General features: G+C 40.4%; 1 protein-coding gene across 1 annotated transcript in view; it reads left to right on the top strand.

Moving 5' to 3' along the window:
• Positions 1–20,700, top strand: part of NLN (neurolysin) — a 143,354-nt gene that overhangs the window by 97,610 nt on the left and 25,044 nt on the right. The window contains exon 9 of the mRNA XM_044657715.1: positions 538–739. Within this exon, the coding sequence (XP_044513650.1) occupies positions 538–739 (202 nt within the window). The remainder of the gene's footprint in view (positions 1–537; positions 740–20,700) is intronic.

The raw sequence follows: 20,700 nt of genomic DNA, 5'->3' as shown, positions 1-20,700 counted from the left end.
TTTTATAAATGAGTAATCTTATAAAACCAAAACCCCAAAACATAAACCCAAATGAACAAGTGAAAAATCATATGCTTTGATCTGCATTCCTACTCCAGCAGTTCTTTCTCTGGAGGTGAATAGCATTCTTTGTCATAAGTCCCTCAGAATTGTCCTGGATTACTATATTGCTGAGAGCCGCTAAATCTACACATTTGATCATTCCACAATACTGCTGTTACTGTATACAGTGTTTTCCTGGTTCTGTTTATTTCACTCTGAACCAGCGAGACTTGATTATATAATTTTAAGGCAGTCTTTTGAACACTCTGTAAAAATCCCAGACTCCTTTGTTTTCCACAGGGTGAATGAAGCATAGGAAGAATCTTCTGGTAATGCTCACAACAGATCTCATCCATATTTTTCTACCTCCATCTCCCTTGGCATGCTAGAGTGGCTGGCTATTGTTGTTTATAAATGTTCTCAGGCTGGACATCATAGGCACTTAATATATGTTTGCTAACCTGTTTAATGTGTTTCTGTGTCTCTTTAATTCAGGGAAGGAAAGTATAGCCACGCAGCCTGCTTTGGTCTCCAGCCGGGCTGTCTCCTACCTGATGGTAGCCGAATGATGTCTGTGGCTGCCCTGGTAGTAAATTTCTCCCGGCCAATTGCAGGCCGTCCCTCCCTGCTGAGGCATGATGAAGTGAGGACCTACTTCCATGAGTTTGGTCACGTCATGCATCAAATATGTGCACAGGTTAGTGACATTCTGAAATCTTTCATTCAAAAAACCTCCATTGTTGCCAGCTTTGTTCCAGATCTAGTGTTCTTTTCTCCTTTTTTGTTGGTGTCATGTTTTATCACCCAAAATCCCTTTTTTCCCCTCACAAACTGAACCCATTCAAAGGTTTCTGCCATCATTCTACAACAGTACAAAGGTATGACCTTTCTTTCTTTTCTCTTTTTAAGTAATTTTTTTTCAGTTGTTAACTTTTCTCTTACTCCAATCTCCTTCCACCTAATCCCACCAAGAAACAAAAACAAAACTATTTTTTGTTTATTTTTTTAATGCAGTTAAGCAAAAAATCTCCAAATTGGCCAAAGGTGCAAAAAAAGTGTTTCATTCTGTATGTTGAGTTCATCATAAACCCTATGAAATCATGGTTGGTCATTTTAGGATGTTATATAACCTTTGTTATATTTATTTGTTTACTTTAAACCATTACCTTCTGCCTTAAAAAGTTATGTAACTTTGCGGGGGCAGCTGGGTAGCTCAGTGGATTGAGAGTCAGGCCTAGAGATGGGAGGTCCTGGGTTCAAATCCGGCCTCAGCCACTTCCCAGCTGTGTGACCCTGGGCAAGTCACTTGACCCCCATTGCCCACCCTTACCACTCTTCCACCAAGAGCCAATACACAGAAGTTAAGGGTTTAAAAAACAAACAAACAAACAAACAAAAATAGTTATGTAACTTTGGGCCTGTGTAGCTCTCTCTCTCTCTCTCTCTCTCTCTCTTTTTTTTTTTTTACCATATACTATTTAAGAGGCATAAACCATGGATAAATAAGCCTAAAAAAGCTCAACTGGGGCAGCCAGGTGGCTCAGAGGATAGAGAGCCAGACCTGGAGACAGGAGGTCTTGGGTTCAAATCTGACCTCAGACACTTCTTAACTGTGTGACCCTAGGCAAGTCATTTAGCACCTCATTGCCTAGTCCTTACTACTCTTTGATTCTTAATATCAATTAAAAAAATTTCTTAAACCCTTACCTTCTATCATACATAGTATTGGTTCTAAGGCAGAAGAGTGGTAAGGGCTAGGCAATGGGGGTTAAGTGACTTGCCCAGGGTCAGACAGCTTGAAGTATCTGAGGTCAAATTTGAAACCAGGACCTCCCATCTCCAGGCCTAGCTCTCAATCTACTGAGCCACTCAGTTGTCCCACTTAGTATCAATTTGAAGACAGAAGGCAAGTGTTTAAAAAAATTTTTTTTGAAAAAAGAAGGCTCCGCTTATGGAAAGAAAGCAAACCTTCTATGGTTCAAGGCAGGCTAGGTGCCATAATCTGGTTTCTCATTTCCTTTCTATTCTTCTTTGAAAGAGCTTGGTATAGAATGCATAACTTACCTGCGATTTGATCTGTTTCTTGTACTTATTAACCATTTGTTTAATACAGCTTTATATTCTGGAGATGCCATCTTTTATTTTACAAAGAGGCAAAATGATGCAATATTGGGTGTCCAGAGCCAAATCAAAATGTGATTTTTGATTCCACCTTCCCTTTGCTTTGAGTGAAAGAAATTCAAATTATTTTTAAAAAATTCATCCCAATGCAACTGAATAGTTGTTTCATGGCATCAATGATCATGTATCAATAGTTCTTCCATGGTGGCCCACTCTGTGACTTACTTTTCCTCCCATCTGTGCTGTTCATGTTTTACTTTTTCTACAACTAAAACAAGTGTTTTAGAAAGTTCACACATTACCTCCAAGTTCATTAGACCTAGAAACATATATCCCTAGCTGGTCAAAGAAAGATAGAGTGAGTAGTGTCCCGGACAACAGAAACACAAGACACATGAAAAAAATCCCACCCACCTTGGTTTCCAAAGACACAGGCCTCATGGGGGCCCTCATAGGTTTAAGGGGTTCAAGAACTATGGCACTGGAGACTCTCTAGGGAGCTCAGAAAAGAAAAAAGAGAGTTGTTTTCTAAAAATGAAGGGAATGAAAATCAAGAAATGTAGAGGTGCAGATTTTCAGCAAAGAGAAAAGGACTGGTTCTGTGTGTCTTGGCAGGTCCCAGGTAACCACCCATAAAGATGGAAAAACAGCTTAGGTTCTACTGATAGTAGACAGACTACCCATTGAAGAAGGAAAGAACTAATACTCTCTCTCTCTTGTGTTTTGCAGTTTTATACAAACTCATTATGCTGATTGGGGTGGCTAGGAATTCAAGATCTGTTTTCTTGGTTTTGAGCTATAGATTGCTACTCTTAGATTGCTGCTTCTGCAGAAATAGTGGGCTTGGGGGCAGCTAGGGGGCATAGCTGATAGAGAACCAGGCCTGAGATCAGGAGGACCTGGGATCAGATGTGCTCAGACATTTCCTAGCTGTGTGACCCTAGACTAGACACTTTCGCCTGGCCTTTACCATTCTTCTGCAGTAGAACCAATACTTAGTAGCAATTCTAAACTGAAGGTGTGTTTAAAATAAATAAAATATCTATGTTCTTATACATTTATCATTCTTCCTTCCCGCCTGGCCCCTCAATTAGACACCACCAAAAAAAAAGGATTTAAAAATCAAAACCCTCCATAACAAACAGGCATGGTCCAACAAAACAAATTCCCATATTGACCATATCTAAAAACATGTGTCTTGTTTCATATAGTATATTTCATCCTCATTTCTCCAGACTCTTCCTTGATCATTGTTTTGATCAGTATACTAAAGCCTTTCAAAACTGTTTTTCTCTATGATGTTATTGCTGTACAAATTGCTTTACTAGTTTTGTGTCAGTTCATAGAAAATCTTTTTACTTTTCTCTGAAACTATCTCCTTTGTCATTTCTTAGGGCAAAATAATACTATTCTTTATTCTTATTTCCCAATTTCTTTAGCCATTCCCTAATAGGTACGCCTCCCCTTAGAGTCTAGTTTTTTTTTTTTTTTTGCTATTTGCCAAAAGACCAGTGGCTTCAATATGGAAAATTATGTTCTTCACTACTTTTTCATCATTTTTCAGAACATTTTTCTTCTTCTTCCTTTTTCTTCATTATAAAGGATGGCTCTCTGGCAAAGAGTGAGAGAAGGGACATGGAAAATGTGGGTGATAGACAACTTGTCAATAGAAAATTTTTTTCTTCATGTTTTACACTATTACATATGTAAGATCTATATTAGATTGCTTGCCTTCTCAGGGAGGGGAGAATTTGACTGAAACTTTTTTAAAAGAATAAAAAAATGTTTTTTTCATGTAATTGAGGGAAAAAAATTTAAATTAGGAAAAAATTTAACTATATATTTAATACCATGGTATTTCATAACTGATCAACTACTCCCCCCTTAGCACAGCTGGGCATGAAGCATTAACCAGGTTAGAATCTCTCTTTTGGTAGAACATATGCAGCCTTCTGAGTTTTGCCTAACCTCATTAATGCACACAAATGTGTCACACCCTGCAGATACATTACCTTGATTGGTCAGACTTCTCCTAGGATTATCTCTGAATGACTATTTATAATTTCTTATTTGCTTGGCTCTTAATCCTTTGAATTACTCCTATAGTCCATCAGGGCTTTGAGATATTTAAAGAGCAATATTTGGATCCAGTGTTAAGTGGATTTGTTTTCCTCAATTATTGATAGAGCCTATTGAGGCCCAGCTGCAGAACAATTCAGACCCCTTTTTACTTCCCTAAACAATGTAGTGGCGCTTTGGCATCATTTCCACACACAGGAATAGCCTGTCTTGTCTGTCTGGGAAAGACTGAGTGAATAAATAGCTTGCAACACACGTTCAGCAGATTAGCTTGAGAGGTGTTGGTTCAGTGGATGAATCCTCCATTACAGCTGTGTGTAAATTTTTAGCCTGTTGGGCTTGTCTTAGGGATGTTTGGATGCATTGACAGGACAGGCCAGTTTTCAGACATGCAGCAGCACTGGTTTAGTGTCTGGTCAGTGCCTCAGAAATTGGGTATTCAGTAAATACATTCCATCAGCATTTCCTTGTGCTGGCATTACTACTATTCCATTTGGAAGATAACAATCAAAAGGTAAAATCTCCTGGTATCTGTTCCTGTTTGATGGCCTTGTTGTTGTTTGGGCTCTCAGAAATGACTAGCATTTCAATGCCTAAGCCCTCATCTGAGAGAGAGAGAGAGAGAGAGAGAGAGAGAGAGAGAGAGAGAGAGAGAAACAAGACTAATTTTTTTTTTCAACTAGCCACCTGCACTGTGATTTGTGTTGGTTTGTGATTGGAGCACAATCATAAGGTTTACATGATATTAAGTCAAGATAACAACACTGACACAATATTCCAGGCCTACAGTAAAACCTTGTTATTTTGAAAATTAAAGGATGGGGGCAGCTAGGTCGCTCAGCGATTTGAGAGCCAGGCCTAGAGATGGGAGGTCCTGAGTTCAAATCTGACATCAGACACTGCCTAATTGTGTGGCCCTGGGCAAGTCGAGAGACAGACAGATGCTGATACCTTTTTGCAAATCTGCCTCACTTAAATCCAATTCAAGGGCAAGACAGCACCCTGTGATTTCATTGGTTCTCCTAGAAAATGAAAGATGAACAATAACTCAGGAGACAATGTAGTGTAATAAAAAGAACATTCTCTGCATTAGGTCCCAGGACACCTGGCTTCTTCTTCTGTAGGTACCATTCAGTAGAAAAGTGGTCAAAGTCCACTGACCTCTCTTTTATGAGAGTCAAATGCAATTATGTGAGAGCACTTGTAAAAAGTGAAAAATCATGTCAGTCAATCATAAGCATTTATCAGTCACCTACCTTGTGTCAGGCCCCCTGCTAAGCCCTGAGGATACAAAGAAAAACATAAAACAGCCCCTTGCTCTCAAGAAGCTCAGTCTAATGCCAGAGACAACATGTGAACAACTCTATTTCCAAACTGGACAGTATAAATTGGAAACAATCAACCTAGGGAGGGCACTCCAATTAAAGGGGATCTGAAAATGCTTCCTGTACAGAAGGGATGCAAAAATGTTCCCTTAATTACCCCTTATTTGTGTACCTGCCACCCCAACTCCCTGAGGGTATTATTTTTCCACTTTTACATCCTCAGTCTCTTACTCCAGGTTGGCATTTAATAAATGTGTTGACTAATAAATGTGTCACATAATGTGTCTCTCTACCTCAAGTCTCTCCCTACTCCAGTCCATACTTGACAGAACTCTAAAGTGATTTCATTTGAAGTAAGGTCTAGCCAGGTCACCCTCCCACTCAGCCATTGCCAGTGGCTCCCTCTTACCTCTGGGATCAAATATAAAAATCCTTTAACATCTGAAGTCCTTTACAGCTTGGCTCCTTCCTCCCTTGACTGTCTTTTTACACATTTCTCTCCTCCTTGCCCTCTCTTTTCCAGTCATACTGGCTTCCTTGCCATTCTTCACACAAAACAGCTCCATCTCCCATTTCCATGCCTTTCTACTGCCTGCCCCCCAAACCTGGAATGATCTCTCTTCTTACCTCCATCTCTGAGAATCCCTGGTTTGCTTTGAGATATCCCTTAAGCTGAATAGCAAAGTGGCATAGCGGATAGAGTGCCTGACCGAAAGTTAGGAAGACTCATCTCCCTGGGTTCTGAGATGTCCTCAAACACTCTTACCAGCTGTGTGATCCAGGGCAAGTCACTTAGCCCTGGTTGCCTCAGTTTCCCCATCTTTCCATTGAACTGAAGAAAGAAATGGCAAAACACTCCAGTATCTTTGCAAGAAAACCCCAAAAGGGATTATGAAGAGCTAGGCATGACTGAAACAACTGAACAATAATAACTTAAGCATTACCTTCTATATGAAGCCTTTCCCATTTTCCCCAAATTTCTAGTCCTGTTCTTCCCAAAACCACTCACTTTCTCTATATTCTTTATGCATTCATTTTATAATATACATGTTCTCTTCTCTGTTAGAATTTTTTCTTTTCTTTTCTTCTTTTTTAAACCCTTACTTTCTATCTTAATAACAACTCTGAGAGAGATGGGTAGAGGCTAGTAAGCAAATGGAGTTAAGAGACTTGTGTCTAAGGTCAGATTTGTGTTTGTTGGTTTTTAAAACTCTTACCTTCTGACTTAGTATCAGTTCTAAGATAGAAGAGCAACAAGGGCTAGGCATTTGGGGTTAAATGATTTGCCTGGGGTCATACATCCAGGAACTATCTGAGGCTAGATTTGAACCCAAGTTCTCCTAACTCCAGTCTGGTGCTCTATTCTATCCACCTAGCTGCCCCATTTCTCAATTAGAATATTAACTGCTTGAGGACAGGAATGTTTCACTTCTCTCTTTTTATCCCCATTACTTAGTATAAAGCCTTGCACATGGTACATGTTTTTAAGTTCTCATTGATTGGTTGGTGGTGTTTGTTAAATTGAATTGTATAGAACTGATGTTTTTTTGTTTTTTTTTTAAACCCTTACCTTCCATCTGGGAGTCAATACTGTGTATTGGCTCCAAGGCAGAAGAGTGGTAAGGGTAGGCAATGGGGGTCAAGTGACTTGTCCAGGGTCACACAGCTGGGAAGTGTCTGAGGCCAGATTTGAACCTAGGACCTCCCGTCTCTAGGCCTGGCTCTCAATCCACTGAGCTACCCAGCTGCCCCCTAGAACTGATGTTTTTTAGGATAAATGCATTTGTAAAATTGAATGAAAGTAAGCTGGAAAATGAAAATGAAAATATCTTGTTCTTACCCTAGGGTCTCTGACTTTGCTTTCTAATATTTTGATGACTGTTTCACTATATGTAATTGGTTTCCTTTGTAACCCAGTGTATTTTTTAATGCATTCAAAATCATTATTCTGAGAATACTTAAGACTGCAAAAGGTGTCTATGATAGAAAAAAGATGAAGAATCCCTGCTTTAAATTAAAAAATTATACATCACCATGCACTTGTATTGTTCCTCCTCATCTGGAGCCCTCCATGGAGTCTGGTGTTAATGACTGGTTCATTGTCAGTGTGCCATAGGCATATGTAGGAGGTCAAAGGAAGATGAAGCATCAATTCAAATTAGGTAACAACCTGGCAGGGTCTGGAGTCAACAGGGATCCATAAGGCCTAGAAATAGAACTTGGCAGTTGAGATACCAAGGGACCGAATTGTCAGCTGTAGTCAAGTCTGCAGGAGTTGGCAAAGTAGGGAGGGAGAGCTAAGAATTGGGGTTTTTTAAATTTTTAAATACATTAAATCTTTAAGCTGTAAAAACTATTTTTAACTCAAAGGCTGTACAAAAATAGACTTCTAGCCTGCCAACCCCTGGACTATATAGTACCAGATATCTTAGAACTGAGCTTATCCAGAGGGCATATTTTCTTATTTGATTTTATACATTTCTTGCTCAAGATCCCATTTTAAAAATTCTAGTTTAAGGGTAGCCTTCACCTTTCCCATTCCCTACATATACACACACATCCTAGCCAGGCTTTTTTTTTTTTACTCCGTTCTGGCACATTATTTTATTTTATTTTATTTAAAACATTTATTATTTATTTTTTAGAAAAGTTAACATGGTTACATGATTCATGCTCCTACTTTCCCCTTCACCCCCCCACACACACACCCCCACCTATGGCCGATGCACATTTCCATTGGTTTTAACATGTGTCATTGATCAAGACCTATTTCCAAATTGTTGATAGTTGCATTGGTGTGGTAGTTTCGAGTCCACATCCCCAATCATGTCCGCATCAACCCATGTGTTCAAGCAGTTGTTTTTCTTCTATTTCCACTCCTGTAGTTCTTCCTCTGAATGTGGGTAGCTTTCTTTTCCATAAATCCCTCAGAATTGTCCTGGTTCATTGCATTGCTGCTACTACAGACGTCCATTACATTGGATTTTACCACAGTGTATTGGTCTCTGTACAACGTTCTTCTGGCTCTGTTCCTTTCACTCTGCATCATTTCCTGGAGGTCTTTCCAGTTCACATGGAATTCCTCCAGTTTATTATTCCTTTGAGCACAATAGTATTCCATCACCAGCATATACCACAATTTGTTCAGCCATTCCCCAATTGAAGGGCATACCCTCATTTTCCAGTTTTTTGCCACCACAAAAAGCACGGCTATAAATATTTTCGTACAAGTCTGTTTATCTGTGATCTCTTTGGGGTACAAACCCAACAATGGTATCCTAGCCAGGCTTTTTAGCAGTTACATTACCTTCTTCTGCTTGCATCCTACCCATGTTAACAACAGCTTTGTTTTCAAGGTTGGGACTGCACCTGGTAAAATCTCACTCAATATCTGTCGAGTGGAGCCTCACTCTTCTGGAATAGAAACAGTTTGAAAGAGAGATGACCAACTGCTAATGAGAAACAGCTTGATGGAATGGGTCAGGGCCCACCTATAAAATCCAAAATTGAATCCAAGTTCAAATATGGCTACAGAAACTCACTTGCTCGTTGACAGTTGCCAAGTCACTTAATCCTTTTTTTTTCTTTTTTGCTGTCTTAATTTTCTCTCTCTTTTACTACATTTCATCTTTTTAAAATACATGTAGAAACAAATTTTGACAACCATTTTCTAACATTTTGCAATTCAGATTCCCTCTCTCTTTTCCTCTCCTCCCCAGGTGGTAAATAATCTAATACAGGTGCTTTCATGCAGTTCTTATTTCCACATTCCTCATGCCTGCAGACACCTATCACATATACCAAAAAAAAAAAAAAAAAAAAGTTCATGGGGGCAATGAGGTATGTTCAAATCTGGCCTCAGATACTTCCTAGCTGTGTGACCCTGGTCAAGTCACTTAACACTCATTTCCTAGCCTTTATGGCTCTTCTGCCTTGGAACCAATACAAAGTCTTGATCCAAAGATGGAAAGTAAAGGTTTAAAAAAAAAAACCTCATGAAGAAAATAAAGTGAAGGATGGGCATGCTTGGGTCTGCAATTGGATTCCAACAGTTTCTTCTTTGGCCAGGGTTTTTTAATCATACATCCCTTGGGGTTATCTTGGAACCTTGTTTGGCTTAATCTCCCTGAGCCTGGCTTTTCCCCATCTGTAAAATGAGCATTTTAACACATGTAGTACCTACCTCAAGAGGTTGTTGGGAGGCTCAGATTGAAATACTCCATGAAAAGCATGCTGCAAGCTCTAAAATATTTCATAGTTGTCAGTTATGATTGTTATTAGAATTTCTCTTTCTGCTACAAGAACAGAAAAGACAGGATGGAGTCTGAAAATGAGAATATTTATGTTTTGCATGACTTCATATGTATAATGGGTATTGTGTTTCTTGCCTCTTCAGTGAGTGGGGGAGGAGTAAAGGGAGGGAAAGACTCTGGAACTGAAAAGAAAAACTTCAATAAATAGAAATCATCCCAAATGAACATATTAGGAAGAAAGGTTGGGCAGGACCTTTCCAGCCTGGATAGGAGGCAGAGAAGAAGCCAGAGCACAACTCTTAGCTCTTTGCTCTCATTTGAAAGTCAGCCTCTTGGGCCCAGATTCCTACCAGACAGTTTCTTTAAATACCTCCTCATTGTTTGCAATTGGGGAGTAATTTAGTGGTATCCTTCTGTTTAGGAGAGCCATAAATGAGAGAAGCACTTGGTCAATAAGGAAACACTGGGGCCGAAGTAGCCAGGGCGGAGGAAACTGGTCCCACAGTGTAAGAATCCTTTCTTCCAGTTTCCTTTTGCTCCAGACCAGAGGCAGCGAACATGTGTCATTTTCTGCATCCATAAACTAGACCTGTGACAAGGGCAGCTAATAAGAAACATCAAATTCTAAAAGTGTGATTATTCACATTCTCCTTATTACTGTTATTACTTCCAGTGATTGAGAGGAATGCAGGTCACTTGGGACAAGAGCCAGCGGTGGTTCAGCTTTCTCTTTGTGGATCGCAGCTGTCCCTTTTCTGTGGCCTGATTTATTCCTTCTGAAGACAGAATCTCCATATTCTTTGAATTAACTAGATCTTTCAGGCCAGGAGGAGGAGCCACTTGGCTCCGGAATCGATAATGTGAATAACCCTGAACAACCAAGGTCAAGTCTCCGGAGACTCATCCTTTTGACTAAATAAAGCACTCTTATTGATTTCAGCCATCTCCTTCATCTCTGTTGGGGTTCTGGCTTAGGAAAACAACCCTTAGGTGGGACGACTGAAAACAGGTTTCTTAATTAGGCAGACAAGCCAGGTGACTGTTGTTTAAGTCAAACCAAGTTGTAGATGAGAATTCTCAGTTGTTCAGTTCATACAAAGTTTACTTTGGCACACCCCTTATGTATGAGTTGGCAACTTAATCTCTAGAGTATCCAGTCATCTGTTGTAGGTTTTGCTGGAGCAGAAGAACTCTTAATGAAATATATTTCAGGCATCTTATCATCTATTGAAAAGAACAATGAAGAAAAATCTGGACTCCAGGAAATCTTTCTCTTCTCGGGGATTTTGAAGCAGTTCGTGCTCACAATGTTTTCTAAGCTTTTCATGTCAGAAGATTTCCTGCAGCAATGGGACCCTGTAACTTTTGGGGTTGCCACCTGCTTGGATGATGATTCAATGGATTACTCTATTTATTTTGTGGGGCATTGAATCTATTTTTAAAACACTCTAGTATCTCTGGAATGCTCGTTAGCATTGTTGACTAATTCTCAGGGCTAGTTAACTCCAACACCCTTTAATTTTTCACACTGAGAATTTTATGAAGGGCTTTAGGAGTGTAGAGATGAGTCAGAGAGCTGGAAAATTAAACTTGCCCCAGTACCAGAGCAGTGAATAACTCAAGAGATCACCTTGCACCCACAGAGAAGGCTGCTTCTCTCCCTAGCATCCCAAAGTAGGACTGGCTCCATTATTTGGGGGGTTCCTGGCCTCTGCTGTGACTAGCTCTTTCCCTTCAGAGGGATGTTGTTGTTGCTGCAGTTTTATTGGGATCACATAGCAGCAGTGGCTAGCAGTGAATTCTTGTCTTTTGGGGGCATTAGTTGTTTTGCTGGAAATGAAGCCTTTGAATTTTGCTGGGACTGGGCAGCCTTTTATTGGGAAAAAAATATTCAAATGGAGTTGCCTTGAGGGCACACACAGAGAATCAGCATGACTGACTTGTCGGGAAATTAGTGAGTGGTGGAGCTATTTTTAGGCTCCCCTCCCTCAGAATATTTCCTTTTGTTCCTCTGTAGACATTGTTGATCTGTTCATTCACTGGCTCTGCTCCCTCCTCTCCTCCCCACCTACAGGATGGCTTGTGAACAGAATAAGCCTTCTCTTCTCTACCAGAGTGACAAACATTCCAGTAGTGCTTTTCTTCCATCTTAGTTCTTTCTTGTTGGACATGCGTTTGTTCAGCCTTTCTCTGAGGACTGAAACTCCCAGGCTTTGTTCTCTGGGGTTGATGGGGGCTCCCTCCCCATAGAAATGATTTGCATAGACACAATAAGCCTGTCAACTGTTAAGACTGCATTTTTTTCTGAACCTCTAAACGGTGCTCGGGGATAATAGAATGTTTTCTATGTGATAGTGTTTATTTTTCTAATTTTTTAAACCCTAATATCTTTTATATATATCCTTCTATATTAATTTTATTTGTTACAGGGCTAGGCAATGGGGGTTAAGTGACTTGCCCAGGGTCACACAGCTAGGAAGTGGTCCCAGCCTAGATTCGAACCTAGGACCTCCTTTCTCTAGGCCTGGCTCTCAATCCACTGAGCCATCCAGCTGCCCCCTGATAGTGTTTATTTTTAAATGACAGTCTTCAGAGGTTTCAGGCACCGATTAATCAGTCACTTTTTTACCTAGTGTTTTTTATGTGCTAGACTCTGCTAGTCACTGAGGATGCCAACACAAAGGTGAGACAATCTTCATCTTCAAAGAGCCCACCTACTTCTCTGGCCATAGGACAGGGCCACCACAGAGTCCTCCTTCAGAGCTTTATTAAGTTCCAGGAATTATGGTAGACCCTGGGGATATACTTGCAAAGTGAGACAGCTCTGACAGTCAAGAAGTTTACATTCAGTTAAACAAATACAAGGTATCTTAAAATTAACTACACACATATGATTTGGGGTTTTGGTTTTAAAAGATTGCTCTCTTATAGAAATGAATAATATGAAAATAGGTATCAAGTGATAATACATGTATAACCCAGTGGGACTCCTTGTCAGTTCTGGGAGGAGGGAAGGGATGGAAAAGGGGTGGGAGAGAACATGAATCATGTAACCCTGGAAAATAGTCTAAATTAGTTAATTTTTAAAAAGAAGGAAAATAAATAAAATATAAGTACACACAAGCAGCTAGGTGGATCATGGATAGAGCAGCAGGTCTGGAGTATAGAGGTCCTGGGTTCAGATGTGGCTTCAGATAATTCCTAGATGTGTGACCCTGGGCAAGTCACTTAACTGCAATTGCCTAACCCCTAACCAACTGTTCTGCCTTAAAAACAATATTATTTATTTATTTATTATTTATAGTATTAAAGAGGGAAGATAAGGGTTTTTTAAAAGTTTTAAATTAAAAAAATATACAGTAATGGGTGTGGAGAGAGGGATATTCAGTAACCAATAATTAGGGGAAATCAGGAAAGGTCTTTTAAAAGTATGTGATGCTTCCACTGTATCTAAAAGGGAAGCAGAGGCTTTCCTAGGAAAAGGGGAGAAGGAAGAGTATCCCAAGCCTGGGACACAGTGTGCGCCAGGCATAGACTTCAGAGAGACAATGGAGTATGCAGGCAGCAGCAGGTGGGCTGCTTAGCTGGATACCAAAAGGATGCTGAGCTATAATGTAGAATAATCATCCTAGAAAGCTAGGTGGAGCCACACTATAAAAGGCTTTAAATGCCAGGCAGAGGAGTTTATATAGACTATAGGTAAACAACTAGATGAGGCCAATAAAGTTTCTCATTCAAGGAAGTAATACTTGTACCTGCACTTAATTTTTTTTTTAATTTTTCCATGGTTACATGATTCATGTTCTCACCCTCCCCTCATCCTCCCCCGCTCCTAGAGGTGACAAGCAATTCCGCTGGGTTATACACATACACATATACACACATATATAATCACTTGAACTCATTTCCATATTATTCATTTTTGAAAAAGTAATCCTTTAAGACCAAAACACCAAATCACATACCCACATAAACAAGTGATAAATCATATGTTTTCTTCTGTGTTTCTACTCCCACATTTCTTTTTCTAGCTGTGGACAGCGTTCTTTCTCATAAGTCCCCCAGAATTGTCCTGGGTCATTGAATTGCTGCTAGTACAGAAGTCCATTATATTCTATTATGCCACAGTGTATCAGTCTCTGTGTACCATGTTCTCCTGGTTCTACTCCTTTTACTCTGCATCAATTCCTGGAGGTCTTTCCAGTTCACATGGAATTTCTCCAGTTCATTATTCCTTTTAGCATAATAGTATTCCATCACCATCAGATACTACAATTTATTCATCCATTCCCCAATCAATGGACACCCCCTCATTTTCTAATTTTTTGCTACCACAAAGAGTGCAGCTATAAATATTTTTGTGCAAACAGTGGGCTTGCACTTTAGAAATATGAATTTAACAGCTTTTTTTTTTTTTCAACCCTTACCTTCCCGTCTTGGAGTCAATACTGTGTATTGGCTCCAAGGCAGAAGAGTGGTAAGGGTAGGCAATGGGGGTCAAGGGACTTGCCCAGGGTCACACAGCTGGGAAGTGTCTGAGGCCGGATTTGAACCTAGGACCTCCCGTCTCTAGGCCTGGCTCTCAATCCACTGAGCTACCCAGCTGCCCTCTTAACAGCTTTAAAAAAAAAAAAAAAAAAACCCTTATGTTCCATCTTGTAGAGGTCCAGAGTGCTGGAATGAGACATTAACTATTACAATCCTCTCAAATCTAATTGTACCCATAGTTTTATTTTGTCTTTTAAGCCCTTACCTTCAGGCTGTGTCTGTTCCAAGGCAGAAGCTCTGTAAGGGCTAGGCAACTAGAGTTAAGTGGCTTGCCCAGGGTCCACATAGCTAAGAAGTATCTGAGGTCACATTTGAACCCAGGACCTCCAGGCCTCATGCTCTCTCCACTGGTCAGCCTAGCTATTACATACTATGTATTTATTTTGTAAGTACCTTATATTTATTTATCTGAATGTAAATTCCTTGACAGCAGGGACTGTTTTACTTTGTAATTATGTTTCCAGAGTCTACCACAAAACCTGGAACTTAATAAACGCTTTGACTGATTCTGTGTGTGCTATGTGCCAAACCTTGTACTAAGCACGAGAGGTACAAAGAAAAGCAAAAATAATTCCTGCCTTCAAAGAGAGTAGATTCTAATGGTGAGACAAGCTATTATTCCATGGAAGCCTTCTACAGAAGGTGAGATCTGAGCTGTCTTAAAGGAAACCAGAGATTAGAAACAAGAAGTCCAGGGTTCAAATCTGTCCTCAAGACACTTCCAAGCTATGTGACCCTGTACAAGTCACTTAACCCCCATTACTGCTCTTTTGCCTTGGAACCAATACACAGTATTGATTCTAAAACAGAAAAAAATAAAAAATAAAAGAAGCCAGGGAAACAGAAGGCTAAGGTGAGATGCTTCTCTTCTAATTTTAGCTAAATTAGTTTTCTTTTTACATGTATACTTTTTTGTTTTTTTTTTAAACCCTTACCTTCCATCTTGGAGTCAATACTGTGTATTGGCTCTGAGGCAGAAGAGTGGTAAAGGTAGGCAATGGGGGTTAAGTGACTTGCCCAGGGTCACACAGCTGGGAAGTGTCTGAGGCCAGATTTGAACCTAAGACCTCGTGTTTTCAGGCCTGGCTCTCAATCCACTGAGCTACCTAGCTTCCCCCTGCATGTATACTTTTAAGATATTTCCATTTTCAAGATTTTAAACCTAATACTTAAATATTTGTAAAAAAATAAACATGGGGGCAGCTGGGTAGCTCAGTGGAGTGAGAGTCAGGCCTAGAGACAGGAGGTCCTAGGTTCAAACCTGGCCTCAGCCACTTCCCAGCTGTGTGACCCTGGGCAAGTCACTTGACCCCCATTGCCCACCCTTACCACTCTTCTACCTATGAGACAATACACCGAAGTACAAGGGTTTAAAAAAAAATAAAAAAATAAACATAACAGCCTTTCCTTTCCATCAGCCATAGTACTTGTTAATTCCAATGATAACTATGGTGGATTATTATTTTTTTAAAGAGTATTTCTGGCATGAGGATCAGGGGATGGAGTGTCATGTTCTCATAATAGCAAGTAGGCCAGAATAATTAGATGGTAGAATATGAGAAGAGTAAAGTATAAGATAGGAAAAGTAAGAAGGGATCATATTAATGAGCTCCAAATGACAAACAGGAGTTTATAGTTGGTGCTAGAGGTAATAGGGAGCCACTGTAGTTTATTGAGCAGAAGAGTTGATCTGTGCTTTAGAAGTTTGGCAACTTTGTGGTGGACTGGAATGGGGAAATTGGGTAGTACTTTAAGGTTTCCAAAAGCGCCTTAAAAATCTCATTTATATCCTCACAATACCCTGAGAAATAGGTGCTAACGTTATCTCCATTTTAAAGATGAGGAAATGAAAGCCAACAGAAGGTAAGAGACATGCCCAGGGTCACCCAGCTAGGGTGTGTTTGATGCTGAATTTGAACTCATATCTTTCTGACTCCACCAGTGTTCTCTCACCCTAGCTGCCTATTGGGGATTCTCAGGCCAGGGAGAGCAGTTAAAAGGCCCTTGTAATCATCACAGATGATAGGTGAGGGTGCTGACTGTGAGTGGAGAAAGGGGACCTGCTAGTGTTAAGTTAGAAAAGATAAAATTTGGCAGTAGATTGGATATGTGGGTGAGCCAAAATGAGGAAGACACATAGGTTGCAAGCCTAGGGCCCTGGAAAGATGATGGGACTCCAGACAATAAGAGTGAAGTTTGGTAAAGGAGCGGATTTGGTGGGGAAAGATAATAAATTACATTTGTGATGCCTAGTGATGAGAATGAGAGAGAGAAATGGAGAGACAGAGAGGGAGAAAGAGAGAGAGGAAGAAGGGGGGGAGAGAGACAGGTAGAGAGAAAGAGGGTAAAGGGAGGAGGAAGAGAGAGACAGAGAGACAGAGACAGAGACAGAGAAAATGTTAATTTAAGAGACTTCTCTACAGGGATGGTCGTCACCAAGGCAGACTGTAAGGGAGAAGAACCATGTCACTGACTTCCACAACCCTGCTTTTGGGCATTTAAACTAGAAGAAAGGCTAAACTACAAGAAAGGAAATGCTCTGTGTTTTTACCCTCTGCCCCCAAAGACTGTCGGAATGAATCCCCTCTGCTTTGGAACTCCCTCCCCAGAACTGAAGGGATCTTTAGTGATTCAGGGAGTATAAACTGGCCCCAGACTAGATAATGTTTTCCCTCACCTACAGCTATCTAGCCCCTGCTCCATCCCCACACCTTTACTTTGCCAGCCCCTTCCAGCTCAGTAATCAGCTTCCAGCCAGAGTGAGATGACCAATTATCCAATAACTCCACTCACCATTCCTTTCAGTGTTTAGTGACCCCTTTGGGGGTTTTCTCAGCAAAGATACTACAATGATTTGTCATTTGCTTTCTGGATTCATTTGACAGATGAGGGCACTGAGGCAAAGGGTGTTAAGTGACTTGCCCAGGATCACACAGCTAGTATGTGTCTGAGGCCAGATTTGAACTCAGGAAGAGGAGTCTTCCTGACTCCGGGTCCAGCACTCCATCCTCTCTACAACTTAGCTATCCAATTTCTATATCTTAGAACCCAACAACTATGTGATTGATGAACAATCAGGCATAGGGCTCTGCAGCAAAGATGTTTATCTCCATTGGGAGAGAGAAGTCAGTCACACAAGGAGGGACTGGATAGACATAAGCCTGAGGAGAAGATTACAGCTTTTATATGGTTCCAAGGAAGAAGGGAGGGGGCTTCTAGGATTAATTAGGCAATGTGGGAAAACTTCTGCCCAGCATAAGAGATAGATTGTCAACATTTTGGGATGTTAAACTAAGACAGAATCTTGATAACATAGAAGGAAGTGTGGCCTGTTCAAGGCGCTCTTGACCTTTTCTATTGGTCAGGAATATTGCAAAGTTATTCCCAGGAATATGTCACCGACTTGTCAGATTAATTCCAATTTCCTAGGGCAATTATAAAAAAACATGAAAGCCATTTGAAACTTGTTAACCCTTGATACCTATTAGGCCCTAGACCAAAGCTCCCTTTTCCTGGCTGCCCTTTGCCTTTATCTGTTCTCTGCCTCCTTAGAATATAAGCTTCTTCGGGGTAGCTGGGTGGCTCAGTGGATTGAGAGTCAGGCCTAGAGACAGGAGGTCCTAAGTTCAAACCCGGCCTCAGCCACTTCCCAGCTGTGTGACCCTGGGCAAGTCACTTGACCCCCATTGCCCACCCTTACCAATCTTCCATCTATAAGACAATACACCGATGTACAAGGGTTTAAAAAAAAAAAAGAAAAAGAATATAAGCTTCTTGAAGGCAACAACTGGCTCCTTTTTCTGTTTGTATTCCCAGGGCTTAGTGCAGTGTCTGAGACAGAGTAAGCACTGAATAAATGGTTTTTCATTCAAATAACACTATTTATTACAGACAAGTCAGTATAAGGACTTTTTCAAGAGATCAAAGTTTCTGAAGTACCAGAATCACATTATTATGTTATTGTATAGAATCAGTCAATAAAAAACATTACAGTAAGGCAAACTGACATTTGTTTAAGGTTGGGGACAGATACAGAGATAAACAAGGCAGGGACTCTGCCCTCAAGAAGTTTGTAATCTAATTGAGGACCCAAGAATCAAATAAACCAAAGCAAATTTGAACAAGAAAAGTGGATAAGCATCATGGGAATGAGATGTTAAGAGACTTCAAAGAAGAGGGAGATTAGTTCTAGCTGGAGGTCCAGAGAAAGGTATAAAGGAGGCATTTCCTGTAATATCAAGAAAGGTGGTCACTCTTGATCGGTACCCTAAGTGTGTCCCACAGCAGAGCTCTACAATGTTAAAGTTTTGCTCACACCCCTGGCTGCCTCCCACCTTCCCGCCCCCCCCAAGATCCCTTGCCTCTTATTCCCTGTCAGAATTTAGTTTCTTTGGGACTCTGTAGCAACTGAAAACATTCTAGCTACTAAATCCAATTCTCTCTATTTTTATTCTTTGATTCTTGCAGTTCCAAAACTACCTCAAGAATCAGCCCAGTTTTCATAGGAATCTGAGCAATCTTTTTTTTTTTCTTGTTTAAAAAGAGGGCAGCAGAAAGCAAGGCTGGATTGACATCTGTGCTCCTGCCTAGAGCAGGGAACAAAATAGTAGGAGCTGCCAATCCTACATCCCATCTGGTAACTCTTGCTATAGACAAATACATCCGTTTCTGATTACCCCTTTAGCTAATCCTGAGGAGTGAGGATGTTGAAGAAATAAAAATGGACTGAGTGAGCAAGGATGGGAGAAAGAAGAGTAGGAACAAAGATTACAGGAGAAAAGACCAAATGATCACCATTCTCTCTACTGTCCAGCTGGAATAGGGTCAGATTTCCACCTGCCAAAGGCATTTTTACAAATGTGCTATAGAGTATAAGAAGGTTAAAAAGAACTGGCATACCAGTGATTTTAAATTTTTTGCCTGAAATGTTTGGTTTTTGCTTGACTAACTTTAATAGTTCTATTAATCTATTACCCAAAGCCAGTAAATATTTCTTTACTTTTTCCAATGTGATTTTCTCTCTGTTCATGACCCTATATACCATACTGTCCTCGGAGTTTCTTTGGCAAAGATACTGGAGTGGTTTGCCATTTTCTTCTCCAGTAGATTAAGACAAATAGAGGTGAAGTAATTTGCCCAGAGTCGCACAGCATTTGTTTGAGGCCAATTTTAACTCAGATATTCCTAACTCCAACTCCAGCACTCTATCTTAAGAATTCCCAAGTCCCCCATTTGTTTCCCCATCCTACACACAGAATCATAGAATTTAGGATTCAGACGAGATCTCAGAAGCTCCCTAATCCAAACTGAACAAAATTCCTCCTCTAGCAATCCCAAGAAGTGGTCACTCAGCTTCTGTCTAAAGACTTCCAGTGACAGAGATTTGCTTCCTCCCAAGCCAGTCCCTTCTACTTTTGGAAAATTCTTATTTTTAGGAAATTCTTCTAGAGCTGCAGTGCTTACAGTCTGCTAGGCACTGTGAATACAAATACAAAAATGAGATAATCTCCTTATTCAAGGAGCTTGCTGCTTTCTATGGGGAAAGAGCCTTGTGAATATAGAATAGAGACTTGAAGTCAAAGCCTGGCTATGTTAGTTCCTACCTGTGTGACCTTTGGCAATTTATCTCTTTTCTCTGGGCCTGTTTCCTTATTTCATAAATGAGGAAGTTAGATTAGATGGCCTCTAAAGCATCAATGTTCTCTAAATTGTGTGATCCTTCAGTGCTACTGAAGTCTACCTGTGTCCTCCCCACTCCACCCCGGCCAAACAGTAATTGCTCTCATTTCCCATTGAAGGATCTTTTCTCTTTGTCTGGAGGCACCCATGTGACTGGAAAGCCTCCTGGTGTGGTAGGTAGAGTGCTGGGCCTGGAGTCGGGAAGACCTGAGTTCAAAACTGACCCTAGATGCTTACTATCTATGTGATTCTGGTAAAGTCATGTAATGCTGTTTGCCTCGATTTCTTTATCTGTCAAATGAGCTGGAGGAGGAAAGGGTAAACCACTCTGGTATCTTTGCCAAGAAAACCCCAAAAGGGGTCATGAAGAGTTGAATACAACTGAACTACAACAACAGAGATTATAACTATATTAAATGTATAATTTAGATTACAATTCTTCCTCTCCTCCCCCTAAAATGAATAAAAAAAACAATCATGGTGGCAACTAATAGTACTGTGATTTAACTCTTTGATTTTTTAATATAACTGTGTACTTAAGCGGTGGGATGGAAGATGAGTGTTCTAGAAAGGCATGTGTTGAATAAACATAAGTGAGCAGCTGGAAGGGGGAGTTGGGGTGAACTTGCCTATCCTGGATTATGGATCTATTT

This window comes from Gracilinanus agilis, chromosome 1 (assembly GCF_016433145.1).
Source record: "Gracilinanus agilis isolate LMUSP501 chromosome 1, AgileGrace, whole genome shotgun sequence".
NCBI lineage: Eukaryota > Metazoa > Chordata > Mammalia > Didelphimorphia > Didelphidae > Gracilinanus > Gracilinanus agilis.
The sequence above is the reverse complement of the archived record's forward strand: the minus strand, read 5'-3'. Positions and strand labels throughout refer to the sequence as shown.